At 35.2% G+C, this 16,450-nt stretch overlaps 3 protein-coding genes across 4 annotated transcripts; 2 read left to right on the forward strand and 1 right to left on the reverse strand.

Moving 5' to 3' along the window:
* The first annotated feature begins 6,386 nt into the window (after window positions 1-6,386).
* LOC105111416 (hypersensitive-induced response protein 2) lies at window positions 6,387-9,237 on the forward strand. Of its 2 annotated transcripts, none has more exons than XM_011006760.1 (6): window positions 6,387-6,558; window positions 7,260-7,504; window positions 7,617-7,737; window positions 7,908-7,999; window positions 8,103-8,199; window positions 8,606-9,237. In XM_011006760.1, exons 2-6 carry the CDS (start codon window positions 7,316-7,318, stop codon window positions 8,962-8,964), a joined length of 858 nt encoding a protein of 285 aa, XP_011005062.1. In that variant the 5' UTR covers window positions 6,387-6,558; window positions 7,260-7,315; the 3' UTR covers window positions 8,965-9,237. The 2 variants fall into 2 exon arrangements, with proteins under 2 accessions (XP_011005062.1, XP_011005061.1); XM_011006759.1 differs by having other exon boundaries at window positions 7,294-7,504.
* Window positions 9,238-10,235: 998 nt separating this feature from the next.
* On the forward strand, window positions 10,236-12,438 carry LOC105111418 (hypersensitive-induced response protein 1-like). The gene is made up of 6 exons (XM_011006761.1): window positions 10,236-10,542; window positions 10,947-11,167; window positions 11,264-11,384; window positions 11,469-11,560; window positions 11,664-11,760; window positions 11,895-12,438. Exons 2-6 carry the CDS (start codon window positions 10,979-10,981, stop codon window positions 12,251-12,253), a joined length of 858 nt encoding a protein of 285 aa, XP_011005063.1. The 5' UTR covers window positions 10,236-10,542; window positions 10,947-10,978; the 3' UTR covers window positions 12,254-12,438.
* Window positions 12,439-13,027: 589 nt separating this feature from the next.
* On the reverse strand, window positions 13,028-16,160 carry LOC105111419 (mitochondrial outer membrane protein porin of 34 kDa-like). Its single transcript, XM_011006762.1, has 6 exons — window positions 15,979-16,160; window positions 15,808-15,875; window positions 15,170-15,280; window positions 14,675-14,761; window positions 14,284-14,492; window positions 13,028-13,685 (listed from the first exon to the last, which is right to left on the reverse strand). The coding sequence occupies exons 1-6, from the start codon at window positions 16,025-16,027 to the stop codon at window positions 13,385-13,387; spliced, it is 825 nt and encodes a 274-aa protein (XP_011005064.1). The 5' UTR covers window positions 16,028-16,160; the 3' UTR covers window positions 13,028-13,384.
* Window positions 16,161-16,450: the final 290 nt, after the last annotated feature.

Consider the following 16,450-nt stretch of genomic DNA (forward strand, 5'->3'; position numbering starts at 1 on the left):
GAGATCTGTAGCTCCAGATATAACCCAATTACCGAACAGTGTTTCGGTTTGGATTGCACCGACATCTCTTCTCTAAGTTTGACCATCTCTTTATCCATGCAATTTAAGTTCTTCAAGTCATCAATCAATACTTTCATTTATGTGATAGACCTGCATTAAAAATAGACATTTACCACAAATTATAGGTATCTTATATTATTAGATACATTATTATAAAACATATTTTAGTTAAGGAGTTATTGATACTTCAAGTGCAAAATGATGATATAAAACCTTGATAAAAATGCACTTTTAAGTACTAATCAACGCCCCAGCAGTAAGTGACTAGCATGCATCGGGACGACATCACATAAAATCTCATCAGAATATTTCCCAATAGCAAACGCAATCAAAACCTGCTTAGTAACCCTCACTTCACCACATTCATTCAACCATTGCAATCTATAAGGCCTAGGATGCTTAATACAACTCAGATTCAATTTCTTCACAAGTGTATCACTAGCAACATTAGCACAACTACCTCCATCAATTATCATGCTACATACCTTCTTTTGGATGTGACATCGAGTGTGAAATATATTTTCCCGTTGCTGATCTACATCATCTTCTTTGATTTGCATGTTCAGCGCATGTCTTATAACCAAAGCCTCCCCCTCAACAGGATATACAATCTCCTCATCGCTACAATCCACCAAAGGTGGCATCTCTTCACTTTCAGACTTGTCACTTTCAGATTCAACATCCCCATTGTCTCTTATAAGCATAACTCTTCGGTTTGGACACTGAGATGCAATGTGCCCCTTCCCTAAACATTTAAAGCATTTAATATCTCTATCACGAGTAGGTTGAGATTCAGATTTACCTTTCCCATCCGTATAAGTATCCTTTTTGGCCTTAGGTGGTTCAGCCTTTGCATAAGGCTTTGGTTGGACAGCCTCCTCTCTTTTCAAATTCAGCCTCCATGTTGAGGAAGATGAAGCCGAATTGGTTTGAAAACGTGTAATGCCCCTTCTCTTTATTTGCCTCTCTACCTCCGTTGCCATATGGACCATGTCTTCCAATTCCACACAATGTTGTAATTCTACAACATTTGCAATGTCCCTATTCAGTCCATTTAGAAACCTAGCCATAGTAGCTTCCCGATCCTCAATCATGTTGGCCCGAATCATGGCAATCTCCATTTCCTTGAAATACTCATCCACGGACCTAAAACCCTGATTCAAACCCTACAATTTCATATACAAATCTCTATAATAGTGGTTAGGCACAAATCGCCTTCTCATCAACACTTTCATCTCCTCTCAGGACGCTATCGGCCTCTCTCCACTCCGTCTTCTACTAGTAACATTCTGATCCCACCAAATCAGTGCATAATCCATGAATTCGATGACTACCAATTTCACTTTCTTCGCCTCCGAATAGTTATGGCAATCAAAAATCCAATCCACCTTTTTTTCCCACTCCAAATATGCCTCGGGATCGTTTTTACCTTGAAAAGAAGGTATTTTCAGTTTGATAGCATCTAAATCACCATCTAAATCAGCATGTCCCCCAACACTACGGAAATTTTCCCTTTGGCCGAATTGGCCTCTAGTTCTATTCCTATAATCCCTTCGGTTTCTAGGCTGCCGAAAACCTTCCCGGTAGTCTCTGGCCTCATCATCAAAACCATCATCACCAATATCACCAACGGCCTCCTCAAAATCCTCACAATCAGCCCACCTTGGCCTGTTGGCCCTACTGCTATTGTTTGCTTTTAGTTCCACCCCAAGCTTCACATTTTGGGTGCTCGTACCAGCCTCGTTACCACGTTTCTCCACCCTATCAAGTCTGTCACACACATTTCCCATCACAAAATTCATCCTCTCCATCATTTGTGTCATGGCTTGCATTTGAAATGTAAGTTCTCCCTCGGGATGAGGCGGTGTATTGTTTTGATTTGACATGATAGTACCTGCAAAAAGTGGTTAGTGGTAAAAGAAAATTTATCCTCACGTCACTCGTGTTTCGCTCAAACAGTCTTAATATCCTCACACGCTCACACCTCTCGCCTCACCTTCTTGCGAAACTGAAACCAACACCAAATAGAACCAACTTGGCAGCGCTATCCAAATATATATATATATGACTCAAGAAGCAATGAAAAAACTAGAAAACTAGCAAAACAAAACTGCAATGATAGTCTCGTGAGTAGCAAGCGAGTCTATCTGAAATATGAACGAAACTGAAGACGCGAATAAAAACAGAAACAAAAAATATGCAAAATCATTAAAAAACACCCAAATATGTTGGATATGATGAAAATAAACTGCAAGAAATGAAATCAACAAAAAGCAAGCGAATTTTGAAACGGTGACGCAAGACAGACTCGTTTACGACAAGTTAAGTCTGAATCTGGAACCTAAAGTAAATAATGTCCAATTGAGTTAATTCCGAGTTGATTTGATCCAATTTTCCCTTATTTAGTTTTCTGCGGCAGAATTTAATAAACGTCTTTTTGAACAATTTTTCTTTTCTTTTCTCTTTTTTTTTTATGTTACTGATATATTTTTAACAATAACAGAATGAAATAACATTTTTTTTTCTTTTTATATGCCGCAAATTCAAGGAGAAGAAGAAATTGGATACTAAGGAATTTTTGCAGAAATAACAAGAAACGAAAATTTCAGGAGGATATAACCTGATTAATGGAGCCAAGCTCTAATACCAAATGATGCGAACCTCGTGATCACATGGTCACGCAACCCACATGCAAAGATGTCAATTCCCGGAAAGCCAAGTAAATCAGGTTTGATAGGAGTGTGACACAAAGATAACTTGTACCTAGGCACCAGCACTATTGAAAACAGAAACCCCCACCCAACGAATATTGATTCACGAACGAGAAGTATAAGGATGATGCCACGAAGACAGTTGTTCTTCGATAAGTCGTTTTCAGTTCTTTAGAGAACCAAGGAAGGGAGATTATCCCACCAACACACAATAAGTGCAGCAAAGAAGTTTTATTAATCTGAAAATTGCGTAACCTTTACATGTTTGGGTTATGCCTTTATTTATACTGAAGTTGAACTTAAAGAAACCCTAATGGACCTCCCTTAGGTAGACTTATATGAAGCCCACTTACAATTGACCCAAATAAGTAATAATAACCCAAAAACTAAGAAGAAAATTCTAAAAATACTAAAAATCCAAAAATACCATCCTAAATAAGCTAGAATCAGATTTGTCACCCTTATGAAGTCCTAAACAAAATTGGAAAAATCTGATTTGAAAAATTTGTGTTGCTGCCCCCTTTGATGTCCTTGATTAGCTTGGAATTTCTTGTTTAACTTGGACAAATAAGAAAAACAATTTTCTCCTTTGTTGCTGATTTAATTACTTTCCTTCCTAAGTGAGGAAAAGCATTAAATAGTCCTCCCCTCTTTAGGAATAAGATTTGGCCAACTTCCTTACTTAGTTAGGAGAATAAATTGCTAACTCTTTATCCTTGTAGTATTAGAAAAAGACAAGCCTAACAAGGCTGGTATTGGGCTGGACACATCAACCCCTTGTTCCACATGAATTGGGCTCTTCTTGGACCTGAACTAAATGAATTAAAGGTTGTCCTTCATGCTCCTTAAATGTCTCAAGCCCCTCTAGGTCCATTTTGTTCCATATGTTCTGAACAAGCCCATTCAATACTTTTTTAAGCTTCTTAGCCCTAGCTCTTGTGATTGGCCCAATTGGCACCTCCAATGGGTTGTTGGCATGATTACGCTTGGTGTTAGCCTGATCCGCATCAATATTAATAAAATTTAGACCCTGATTTTTTTTAACTATTTGAGGTGACCAATAAAATTATCTAGCAAGCAACATGTCATCCATTTCAAAATATATGGAACAAATAACACGTTGTTTGCTTTTTAAAAAACAACAAACTAGGCATGTGGCCTAAAATTTTTCATTCTTAGCTAGGTATGTTGGCCTACCATGCCTAACAACGCTTGATCTTCTTTTTATTTTATTTTTATTATTTATTTATATTTTAATTAATACATTATCTTTTATTATTTAAACTATTTTTTGGAATAATAATTAACTAAAATGATGGCTTGCATTTTAAATTTTTCCTATCATAAAAAAATATTTAAGCAATGATAACTTGAGTTAATTCGAATTAACTTGACTAATATAAGATCAAGATAATCTTGTGCATAAAGAAAAGTAAAAAAAAAATATCACAAAGTTGAGGCCCAATAATCTAATTTAAAATGATAAAATTCAAAAAAAAAACACTAAATAAAAAAAATTGAATTAACCTAAGTCAACTTGACCAAGATACTATTTTTTTTAATAGTGCAAAAGCATTTTTGAAAAAAAAATTGAATTTTTTTACTATAATTTTTTTTTTATATTTTTAGATAGTTTTGATGTGCTGATATCAACAATAAATTTTTTAAAATAAAAAAATATATTATTTTAATAAATTTATAAACAAAAAACATTTTAAAAAAACTGTTACAATAATATCAAATAGACTCTAACCTACCACTTGTGATATGAGATCATGATAAAAAAAAATATTTCTTTTAAAAAGTAAACTAGAAAAAAAATCAAGATTAAAATAACATAAAAAATAAAAATAAAATCGAGTCAAATTATGTTAACTTGACTAACCTGCACTTAAATAACCTCACATAAAGGAAAGAAAAAAAAATTCACGAAAACTCAAGGCACAATAAACTTAATGTCAAACGCTGAAAGTGAAAAAATATCAATTTCATAAAAAAAAATGTTGACAAAAAAAATACTCAATTGAACTCGGATTAAAAATCTTCTCAAGCAAGTAAATCTCTTAAACCAATTCCAAAAAGATAAAAAGAGAGTAGGTTCTTCCTCACAAAAACCCCTACTTCTTTTTAATTCAAATAGTTTTTTTCCATTCTGACCTTTCCATTACAGCTACAAAAATTCTCTTCAAATTGGTACTTCGAACATTAGGATTTTTCCAAACCCCAGTTTTATCATATAACAATATTTGAAATAAAAGGTCTTGCTAAATTTAAACATTTCAAATTACAACAAAATCATTTTTAATATGCTTATTCTACATGTTTCATTTAAAACATCCATCATCCTTCTAATTGAAACAACCATTTCACCAATCAATCTAATATCTAATTAGTTAAAATGTTAAATTTGATAATTTCATTGATTGTTCTTATTCTTATTGGGATTATAAACACCTTTATCCTCCAAAATTTCAAGAGTAGCCACTTATAGCTACTCTACTTTATTAATTTAATCAAGACTTCAAACTTACTAACTAGTTTCTTCAATGGTAGGATAAAAATAAAATCTCACCTTTTAATTGAAAACAATTACATCTATTTCAAACAAAATTATAAACCCTCAAAAACTAAGAATAAATTACCACTAATTCTTCTTTTTTGTTTTAAATTCTTTATTTTTCGGTTTTGCTGCTGGTATTTTGACTACAATACCCAACATGAATATCCCACTCTTATTAAGAGATATAGAGTAAAATGATAGGACTTTTTTGCAGCAAAACAAAAAATTTCAAACTAGTTGTCATAGAATGATTACAACAACATGAAAATACAAAACTTATAAACTCAAACCCTTGATCCAAATCCTAACACGTTGATCTCATGTTTTTACTTTTCTTATCTTAGCATAATATAAAATAAAGTATTTTTAAATTATAAAGCAACTCTTATAAAGCATTAAAGATAATAATTCCTCTCCATTCTCATCATCCTTAACTTCTATAATTAGCCTAATAGATGACGATGTAGACGATTATTATAGTATTCTTTCTCTTATAACAACTCATATACAAAAAACTTAAGCAATCACTATATATATATATATATATATATATATATATATATATATATATATATATATATAAAGCTTAAAACATTAAGTTTGCTTTCTTCTATCGGTATAATTATTTAAAACAACTAGTTGTCACTTTAATTATTCAAAAATTTAATCCTAATAAATAAATAATATTTTTTAATGATAATAAATAAATAATTTTTGAACTTTTTAAAAAGTAAATCATTTATCATATAAAATATTTCAAAGATGACACTCATCCCAACCTTTTATCCTCTTGTACCATACTCAAATTTCCCTTTAATGTTATGTATTATTATTTATAATGTAAAGAAATTTAAACTTTTTGGACCAAACTTTTACAACCATTATTTCTATATTAAATTTAATTTAAATTTTCAGTAATGTTTCTTTAAATTTTACTTTTAATATATATCTTTTTAAAATTTTTATTAATGTAAATTTAAATATGCTATGTGTTTGATACCTATTTTACTAAATTTGCATTATCATTCACGTCATCTATATATATATATAACCGCTGACCTTCTAGATTGCATGATCTTAAATGAAAATTTTCATCAATTTGTTGCAGAAATAGGATTATAATAGACGCTGGCAAATTGCCAATTTTGGCGTTGCTCATTCATCGAAAGAAAGTATCACAAACTCTTTATCTCTCTCTGTTGTCATCAGCAAGAAGAACAAGAACAGGTATTATATCTCTTCTTTATGATTTTCTGTTACTCTATTTTGTTTGGTTCTTGAGAAAACTGAAGAAAAGAAACAGCTGACAACATGCGTGAACGCTGTCTTTCTTTCATGGAATTTTTTGTGTTTCTAAACAAAGTCACCATCATTTTCTTGCTGGGTTTTGAAAGAAATTTTGTTCTTGGAGATTTCCTGTGATTCTCGTTGTGTTCGCTTGAATATGCTCTGCCTTTTCTTTTCTTTTTTTTCCTTTCCTGCGTTTCGTTTCTTAAAAAACCAAAAAGAAAAAGCTGGAGAAAATATCAAAGTAATTATATGTGTGTGTTAAAGTTAGTTTTTTTAAAACAATCAATGTGAAAAATACTGTTAATTTGGTGGATCCAATTTGAGAATTAACATCTGTTTGGTTGTTGAGAAACAAGACAATAGTAAATTGAAGATGAAGGATGTTTGTTAAGTTGAATGAAAATTATGGGCTTTCTTTCTTTGTTTTTAGAAGCAGTCTGAAGGACAAAGCCCTTTTGATTTTCAGACATTTTTTTCAATCCAGCCACTGAAATAAAGAGAGAAAAATATTATAGAAGCTCCAATTTTCCATATTAGATGGATTTTTTTTAAAAAAAAAAATCTCTGCTTCTGTTGTTTTTGCTCAACAATAAATGAAATATAACAAGTTGTGGAAAATCGGTTTTCTGGCTTACAAGAATTAGGGTTTTAATCCGCTGCTGCTGTTTGCAGGACAGAAGAAGAAGAAGAGAAGATGGGTCAAGCATTTGGTTGCCTTCAAGTGGATCAGTCTAATGTTGCTATTAAGGAACAGTTTGGAAAGTTTGTTGATGTGCTGGAGCCTGGATGTCACTGCTTGCCTTGGTGTTTTGGATACCAAGTGGCTGGTGGACTTTCTCTTCGTGTGCAGCAACTCGATGTTAGATGTGAAACAAAAACTAAGGTTAACTCACTACTTTCTTCCCTTCTAATTAATAATAATTGCTCTTTTACTGTTTTATGTCTTATTGCTGCTGTGTTTTTGCTCATAAATTTGGACAATGTTTTCTTTTCAGGATAATGTATTTGTCACTGTTGTTGCATCTATTCAGTATCGGGCCATGGCAGAGAAAGCATCTGATGCCTTCTATAAGCTCTCCAACACCAAGGCACAAATCCAGGCCTATGTTTTTGATGGTATGAAGATCTGCTTTATGTATTTTTTTTTTTTGGAATGCTGAATAAAAGAAATGATATCGGAGGTTAAGATTTTTAAACTGATTAAACAAAGCTATGGCATTGAAGTTGTTGTAAGAGGCATAGGGGAAATTGTTAATAATACTTGGATGTAATTTCCGTGTCTGCAGTAATCAGGGCAAGTGTGCCAAAATTGCTTTTGGATGATACTTTTGAGCAGAAAAACGATATTGCGAAGGCTGTTGAAGACGAGCTTGAAAAGGTATCAACTTACTGTGTTCTGTGGAGCTTATAGTTTTGGGTAGATTACTTTCAGCTGCACAATATTTTGAGGATTTTCTAATCATGGTGCTTTCCCTTCATAGGCCATGTCTGCCTATGGGTATGAAATTGTTCAGACACTTATTGTGGATATTGAGCCAGATATTAACGTTAAGAGAGCAATGAATGAGATAAATGCTGGTAAAGCTCGAGACTTCCAACATTAATTTGAAGTATTGATTGTTGAATTTCTCTCTGATACTAATATTCCTGCAAGCCTTTTGCGATGAATTTATTTAGGAAATATTACATGGATACCAGATATTCAAAATCAGCAAATTATTTGAATAAATGATTCCTAGTGTGTGTGTAAGCTTTTGTTGCTTACTAGAACATGTAGTGTTCCTTCATGTATGAGTGGGTATTTGATCCAAAATGGGAAATTAACATGAATATTGTACTGTGTAGTTACTATGGAAAACTAATTGACCATTTTTGCTTCCTCAGCTCAGAGAAATTTCATTAGTATGTATTAGTGTTAGAAACTTATGCTTTGAGTACAGTTTCAAGAATTCAATTTTGATCCTTCTGCCATTGTCATGAGCAGCTGCTAGACTGAGGGTGGCTGCAAATGAGAAGGCAGAAGCTGAGAAAATATTGCAGATCAAGCGGGCTGAAGGAGAGGCAGAGTCCAAATACCTATCAGGGCTTGGCATAGCTCGTCAACGTCAGGCCATTGTTGATGGACTGAGGGATAGCGTGCTTGCCTTCTCTGAGAATGTGCCTGGTACGAGTGCCAAGGATGTGATGGATATGGTTCTGGTGACTCAGTACTTTGATACCATGAAGGAGATTGGGGCATCCTCAAAGTCATCTTCTGTTTTCATCCCTCATGGACCTGGCGCAGTGAGAGACATCACTTCACAGATTCGCGATGGACTTCTTCAGGGAAATTCTGCTCAGTAGTGATGGAATTCAAGCTTTGAATGGATTTACTTGGTTGATGTTTGGCACCTTAAATTTTATCTCTAGCTTTCTCAGAATTTGTGAGATGCAAATAAGGAAGACTCTGATTATCGTTGTGTCCTTTTCATGTCTATGAAGCGGTGCGTATAATCAGGCAATGGCTTGTAAGTAGTATATTGGATTTGGAAGACGTTTAAATCAGCTGGAACAGATGTAGTTCCTCTACTCGATATGCTAGTCTCTCTGTTATAAATTACTGATTTATCTTGAAAAGAGGGCTGATACATATGCATTTTCTCACATGCATTTTCTCTTTGCATCTAATCTAATGTGGAGTTGCTCTTTCATGGCCCTTGCTTCCAGAGGCAGAGTTTTGGGAAAGAATGAATTCTAGCCCTAGGACTATAATTTGTTTACCAACTGAAGGTGGGACATGTGAGAGACATTTGGCTGATTTTCAAGCCAGCTAGATATCCAATATATAGCTTTAGGCTTCGGGTTCCACGGAGTTCTCAAACGGTGAAGCTGCAGATGACCTGGGTTGTGTCATGGAACCTTTCTAATATTAAACTTGCACGTGCAAAATGACAATGATATGATTCCTTTATAGCACTTGATTTATCAGCTTGGAAGGACACCTATTCTGTAATGATGTCTTCCAAGGTGGCCCTGTTCTTAGATGACTGAATCAACAAAAATTAAAGGGTGCGTTGTGGTAGCTTTCACAATGTTCTGTGGGGTTTTTCTTTTTTCTTTTTTCTTTTTATTTTTCAATATTATTTTTATTATTATTATTTTAGCAAGACTTTTTAAAAGAAAAAGTCATCAAACCGGCGGCGCAGCAATACCATTGACCTGAATGATGTTATTGCAAGCCACAACCATGACAAGTGGATGGAGGAGGGAGAGGCTTTATAAGAAGAACCAGGTCAAAGACCAGTTGTTCCCATCACGAAGGGCACATTCTTTTAAGCATTGAGTTCCTTGCTGGTTATTATTTGATGGAGGTCCCTGAAAGCAGGGACAGTCGTGATCTGGTTTCGTTTTTCTGCCTAGTTGCCTTTCTTTAGTAGAAACAAAAGGAATCAAATTAGCATCTCTTGTCAAGGCAAAAGCTACTATTATACATCAATGGAGTCGTATCGTAGAAAATGCTCCGGAAGGCCACTTGTTTAGTCTTTTTTTTTTCCCACAGTTAATATGACATGGATTGATAACTACAAGGGCAGTGGTATTTATCCTCTTCCATTGACTTATGTGCATTGGAGAGGTGATGTTTATTATGTTGTGGAGAATAAAGAAGGAATTTTCTTAGATGATTACTTGATATAATTAGTCAATTAACGTGTCTATGAGATACGCTCCAAATAATACAGGTCAAGAATAACATTATGAGCCAGAAAAACACTTCACGTTTTTAGCTGTTTCGAAATGGGAGGAAAGGGCACTGTTTCCCATTAGAATAGTAGCGTGGTGAAGGCAATACCGGTGGTAGGTTTCTCTTGCTTTGTAACGCTTTGAAACAGCTATATTTGTCCTCCGTTCTCCATTTGCCTTCTCCGCCATCTGCACTTTCTGGTTCGTCTCTCTCGCTCTCTCTCTCTCTCACACACACACGCAATCCTCCCCGGTGCCTTTCTTATGAAACTTAGTGGTTGTGGTTGTTGAATGTTGTTTGAGCTTTGTAATTTCTGAAAGTTTACTAGTTATTGCTTACTAATTGTCAAAATTCAGCTTGCAACAACTTTGATACCAAGCAACTTCAAACAACTAAGATGTTTGCATAGAGGATAGTCTTTGTTTCCAAGTCTGGATGATTCCTCTATGAAATGTTTATGCATGTGCTTTCCGGTTTCAATCTTTCTAGAAAGTTAGCATGAACTGGGATGATTGGGCAAAAACATAGATATTACTCGCTTTACTTTTTCTTGCCGTCTTAGTAGATGAATGGAATCTCAATTTCCTCTTTTGTATTTCTTCAGGGAATTAAAGATATCAGAAATCGCATACAGAAATGGGCAACCTGTTAGGCTGTGTGAAAGTGGACCAATCCACGGTTGTTATCAAGGAGAGATTTGGAAGGTTTAATGAAGTTCTTGAACCTGGATGCCACTGCATGCCATGGTACCTTGGAAGTCAGGCTGCTGGCCATCTCACACTTCGATTGCAGCAGTTGGATGTTCGTTGCGAGACAAAGACAAAGGTAGGCTGCAAGTCATTGCGTGGCTTATCTCTAACTCGCTTTGATGTACCAGGCATGATCTGACTCTGTTGTGTCTATTTCTGTTCTCTTCTGCAGGATAACGTGTTTGTCAATGTTGTTGCATCGGTGCAATACCGTGCCCTTGCTGATAAAGCAAGTGATGCTTTCTACAAACTTAGCAACACTCGATCTCAAATCCAAGCCTATGTTTTTGATGGTATGAACTATAAGAAAACTGTTATCAGTGGTTTTCACAGGGGAATGTATTACATTAGGAACTGAACTTTATGCAATTTCTCAGTGATCAGGGCAAGTGTTCCAAAACTACTCTTGGATGATGTTTTCGAGCAAAAGAACGAAATAGCAAGAGCTGTTGAAGAGGAGCTTGAAAAGGTATGCATCCGATCACAGGGTGAAAGCAAAATTCTCCGATGTTCCTAGACTACGCACAATTCTTTATTGACATCTAACATCTTAATTTTGCAATGATTATTAGGCCATGTCTGCATATGGTTATGAAATCGTCCAGACACTCATTGTTGATATAGAACCTGATGAACATGTGAAACGGGCCATGAATGAGATTAATGCTGGTGAGATATCCATGATTGTTTCCACTTTATTTATTGTAAATCAAGTCTAGCTTATGACTAACTGGATTTTGATGGGCTGAGCAGTTCTTCCCGGTTATGTTTCTCTTTCTGACAAGTTGTTGAAACTTCTGCAGCTGCAAGGTTGAGGTTAGCTGCTAATGAGAAAGCAGAAGCTGAGAAAATCATCCAGATTAAGCGAGCAGAGGGTGAAGCTGAGTCCAAGTACCTAGCTGGATTAGGTATTGCCCGGCAGCGCCAGGCAATTGTGGATGGTCTGAGAGACAGCGTGCTTGGCTTCTCTGATAATGTGCCAGGAACTTCAGCTAAGGATGTTTTGGACATGGTGCTTATCACACAGTACTTTGACACCATGAAGGAGATTGGTGCGACCAGTAAATCCTCAGCAGTTTTCATCCCTCACGGCCCTGGTGCTGTTAGGGACATTGCTACCCAGATCAGAGATGGGCTGCTTCAGGCATCTGCTCATCAGTAACAACGAATGCGTTGTGGAGCAAATTCCCTATGCTGTTTTGTGTGTTTCTTCATTAAAACTTTAATAAAATGGTATACGATTGTGCAACTTAAGTAGCCACATGCAAGAGCTGCTCTTTTGTAAATTCTGTGTTTCTTAATATATTTGTGAATTGCGTGCAATTGTCATCCATATGGTTCACTTTGCTTGTGATGATTTGCACCTTGCAAATCCGTACATGTTCATGGCTTCAAGGTGCTCTGAACTCTGAAGTGCTCCATGAAAGGCGTTGCTCAGCAAAAGATCAAGGGCATGAGATTCACCTAGCGAATGGTGGCTAACAACCTGTCACACTAGTAGATCGATGAAATATCAATAGCTTGACTCTATTTATTTTTATATTTAAAAAATATTTTGGAAAAAAAATTAAATTTTTTTATTTTTTAGTTGCAAATTAATATTTTTTTATATATTTTTAATTATTTTAATATACTAATATTAAAAATAATTTTTAATACAACCACACTCACAACAGGCCTTTCATTTAATAATTTTCCATTCTTTCCGCTTGATATTTATAGCTTTTGAGAAAATCAAACCGATCCCAGGAATATAAAAAAAAAAGAGAAAAAGAAGGAAAAGATTACTATTGGCAGGATTGGGGCTATGACGCCGTAAGTGTTCAAGAGTCCATTACCACTGGCGGGATTGGGGCTATGACGCCTTAAGTGTTCAAGAGTCCAACATATAGTTGTAAAATAGCACTCACCAATTCGCATCTGGGGACACCAAATAAGAAATTAACAATTACTTTGGTAAACCATTTTCAGCAATGCCACAAAGGTGGTAAAACCTGGTTTAGAACTGCAGAAATGCAAATTGAGGGAACAAAATTATGAACCAAACCCTCTAAAATAACTGATATTCCATCTCAGTTTAGCTTGGACTGAGCAAAAGATTGCAAGAATTCATAAGGTGCCGGCATGGTATGACCCCTCTAAATTTTATTTTTACATTGAAAACCAGTAAAACAGAAAGAGAGGCATCACCATGAGAACGCTGTCCAAAGGGTCACAACCAACCTTAAGAACAGAAGAAAGTGGGTGTAGAGAGGCATCTACGCAGCCTCCTCTTTATAATGGGGTAGCACAGTCATGGCTTAAGAGCTAGAGCCAATCCAACTTTTGCAGTCTTCTCAATTGCCTTGGTGTCTACCTCTCCAGAAACAGTGAAGAAAGACTTTGGCCGCCACTCATGCTGAACAAGAGCGCTTGCTTTGCCAGCATTGTTCACCCGTGCCTTCAATGTCGTCAATGGATCCAATGCATGCTGTGCACCAATAGTGATGGTGTTATCATTGGATGAGAAGCTATGACTCACTTCTGCACCAACAGCAGTCAAGGGGTTCACAATATGGTAGTAGGATGCGTTGAGAGAATCACCCTTGTTGTTCCTGCGCCATGTCATAAACTCATTATAAGCATGCCAAATACTATAGTAATTTAATGAATAAGCCTGCTCACTTCTATCATATACATGTTGCAAGGAGAGAAGCCAGGATCTCAAATGGAAAAAATAATACATATATATATATATATATAATGTAATCATAAGAAACTACAAAAAATGATTTGATTGTTAAAAATAATTTGATTGCAAAATCAAGATACACAAAACAAGCTAACAGAATACAAAAGAGAAAAAAAAATTTTAAAAAAAAACTAAGATAAACAAGATAAATTTATAAATGTAGGTTTCAATATGATTTTGTCCAAAGATATTGACCAATTTGACAAGCTACAGAAGATATCGACCAATTTGACACTTACAAGTGTAGATTTCAATATGATTTCGATCGATTTTGTCCCCTTTTTGCCTCTATTTTGTACATGTCCACTTAAGCTTTTTTTTTTTTTAGGGAAAAAAAAACCTTGCAGCAACTGGGATCAATATTAAGATCCAGAAAGAGCAAGGAACTAAACTAACAGAACACTTCACAATAAACATAAATCATGTATTTCAACTAATTTGCACAAAGAGGAACTACTCACAAAGTCAATGAGGCGATCAGGTCAACTTTTGACAAGCTAACTCCAGCATTGCATTTGATGAAGTCCCCAGTTTTGGTGTCAAATGAAAGATCTGTTCCAAGTGAGGCAACATTGGTGCCAATCACACCTGAGAAGTTAACAATCGGGTTTACTGTCAACCCAATGCTTGAGCTTACAGCTGCATAGTCATGCAAATACTGTATTTCCACCTGTTAAAATATAATTATCAAAATGAGCAGAAATCACAATGGTCAGCATTTGCATATCTGTGAATCTTTAGGGAGCAGAGGAATTTCTGAGAGCATGAATTCATAAGTTCTTTGCATTCTCAAGAAAACAAGAGAGAGAGAGAGAGAGAGAGAGAGAGTAGATTCTCAATTAAATAGCTTACCTTGCCAGACCTTTGATCAGGTACTTTGAAGCTGAAGATTGTCTTCAGACCAGGAGCAGGTTCATCAACCGTAATGGTTGTAAAAAGCTGGTAGCAAAGCAAATTGAAGGTAAGATAATTGATGTTTAACACAGATCCAGGCAACCAAAAGATATAAATAAAAATTGAAAAAAAAAAAGTTTACCAAAATAATAATGCACATTATAGGAGAGTGGGAACCATTGTGAAAATCTTATGCTAGAAACCTTAACTATAGTTACACGGCACAAGAAATTCCTGAAAGGACTATGGATCAAGCATGAGCTCCTTTCCTATCTTAATCTTCAACATCCTACAAATATATGCTCTTGATGACATGTTTTGAAACAATAAGTGCATACAGTTACCAGTAATAAGTCTATAGTGCCATACATATAAAATCCAGTTCACGGTCAAGCATGAAAAAGACTATTAAGAGGAATAACATCTAACTCGATGAGCAAATAAATATCTTACATTGGAGCTTGTGTCCACTTTGATATCAGTTGTGATATTCTTGCTCTTCAGCTGAGTATTGACATCAGCAGCAAGCAAGTCACCTTTCTTCGTTCCAGAGGATGTGATGGTCTGGAAAATAACGATAGAAAAAAATCAGTAAATTAAAACGGTGTGAAGATACCAAAATTTAAATATAGAACACTAATCCATGACAACCCACTTCCGAAATCCAACCATAGAAATGAATTACTAAGGATTTTCTGCTATAAACTGAGACATCCCAGTGACACAATCAAGATTTACAAGAACAAGACCTCCAATCCAATCTGACTAAAGATAACTGGCTTGGCTTAGCAGAGCATTCAAAAACTAATGACCGAGATTTACATTGTCTAGCATTTAGTTTCCTAATGCGTAAATAATACAAAACAAAAACCCAACATTGAGGAAAATTAAAGAAAACCCACTTCTCCACCATAATTATATCTTCTACCCTAACAATTGAAACATTAACACTACGCGGGCATTATAAACAAAGGGGTTATGAAAAAATTAAAAAAAAATGAGAAGCAGAAGAATGAGACAAAAAAGGGGTAAAATGAACGAGAGGAAGGCATAGAACTAAAAAAAGAAAAAGAAAAAAGAAAACCACTTACAACACCAGTAGGAGAGGAGGTGTTTAGAGTGAACTTGTGGTCAGTCTGGTAGTCCTTGTACAAGAGATCTATTAAAACTCATCAACAAAAATGGAAAAAGCCTCCAATAAATATACATGCAATACTGTATATAACGAAAACAAGAAGAACAGAAAGGAATGGGGTTTGCACCTCTGGCCTTCTTGCCTATCTCACTGTAAAGACCTGGACCCTTAACCATGATTGGATTACAGAAACAGAGAGAGATTTATAGCTGTAGCAGAGAGAAATGGATGAGATGAAGGTTGAGGTAGAGGGTTTATTTATATATGCTTAGCTGCCTGGCAAGAAGGAGTCCACAAACTCCAAAACCCTAATTTCTGATTATTATTTTTTATCGGTGGGGTTTTTCTTTCTATTTTTTTTCTTGAGATATTTGTACCGTTGGATTGACAGGATAAGGGGGTCTTAGCCGTTGATTTGCGATGCTCGTTCATATTTTCGTAACCCGTTGTCCAAGGCTTTCAGTCAATCAGAATAATAACAAAACAAAAAATAAACATAGATTTTTTCGTCTCTCCCAAGATTCATATTAATAGCAGCCCTTAAAGGAGGTTTTTGTTATTTACAGCCAGTTTTTTTTTTTTTTACAAAGTTATTTAAA

The sequence above is a fragment of the Populus euphratica genome, unplaced genomic scaffold (assembly GCF_000495115.2).
Source record: "Populus euphratica unplaced genomic scaffold, PopEup_1.0 scaffold383.1, whole genome shotgun sequence".
Taxonomy (NCBI): domain Eukaryota; kingdom Viridiplantae; phylum Streptophyta; class Magnoliopsida; order Malpighiales; family Salicaceae; genus Populus; species Populus euphratica.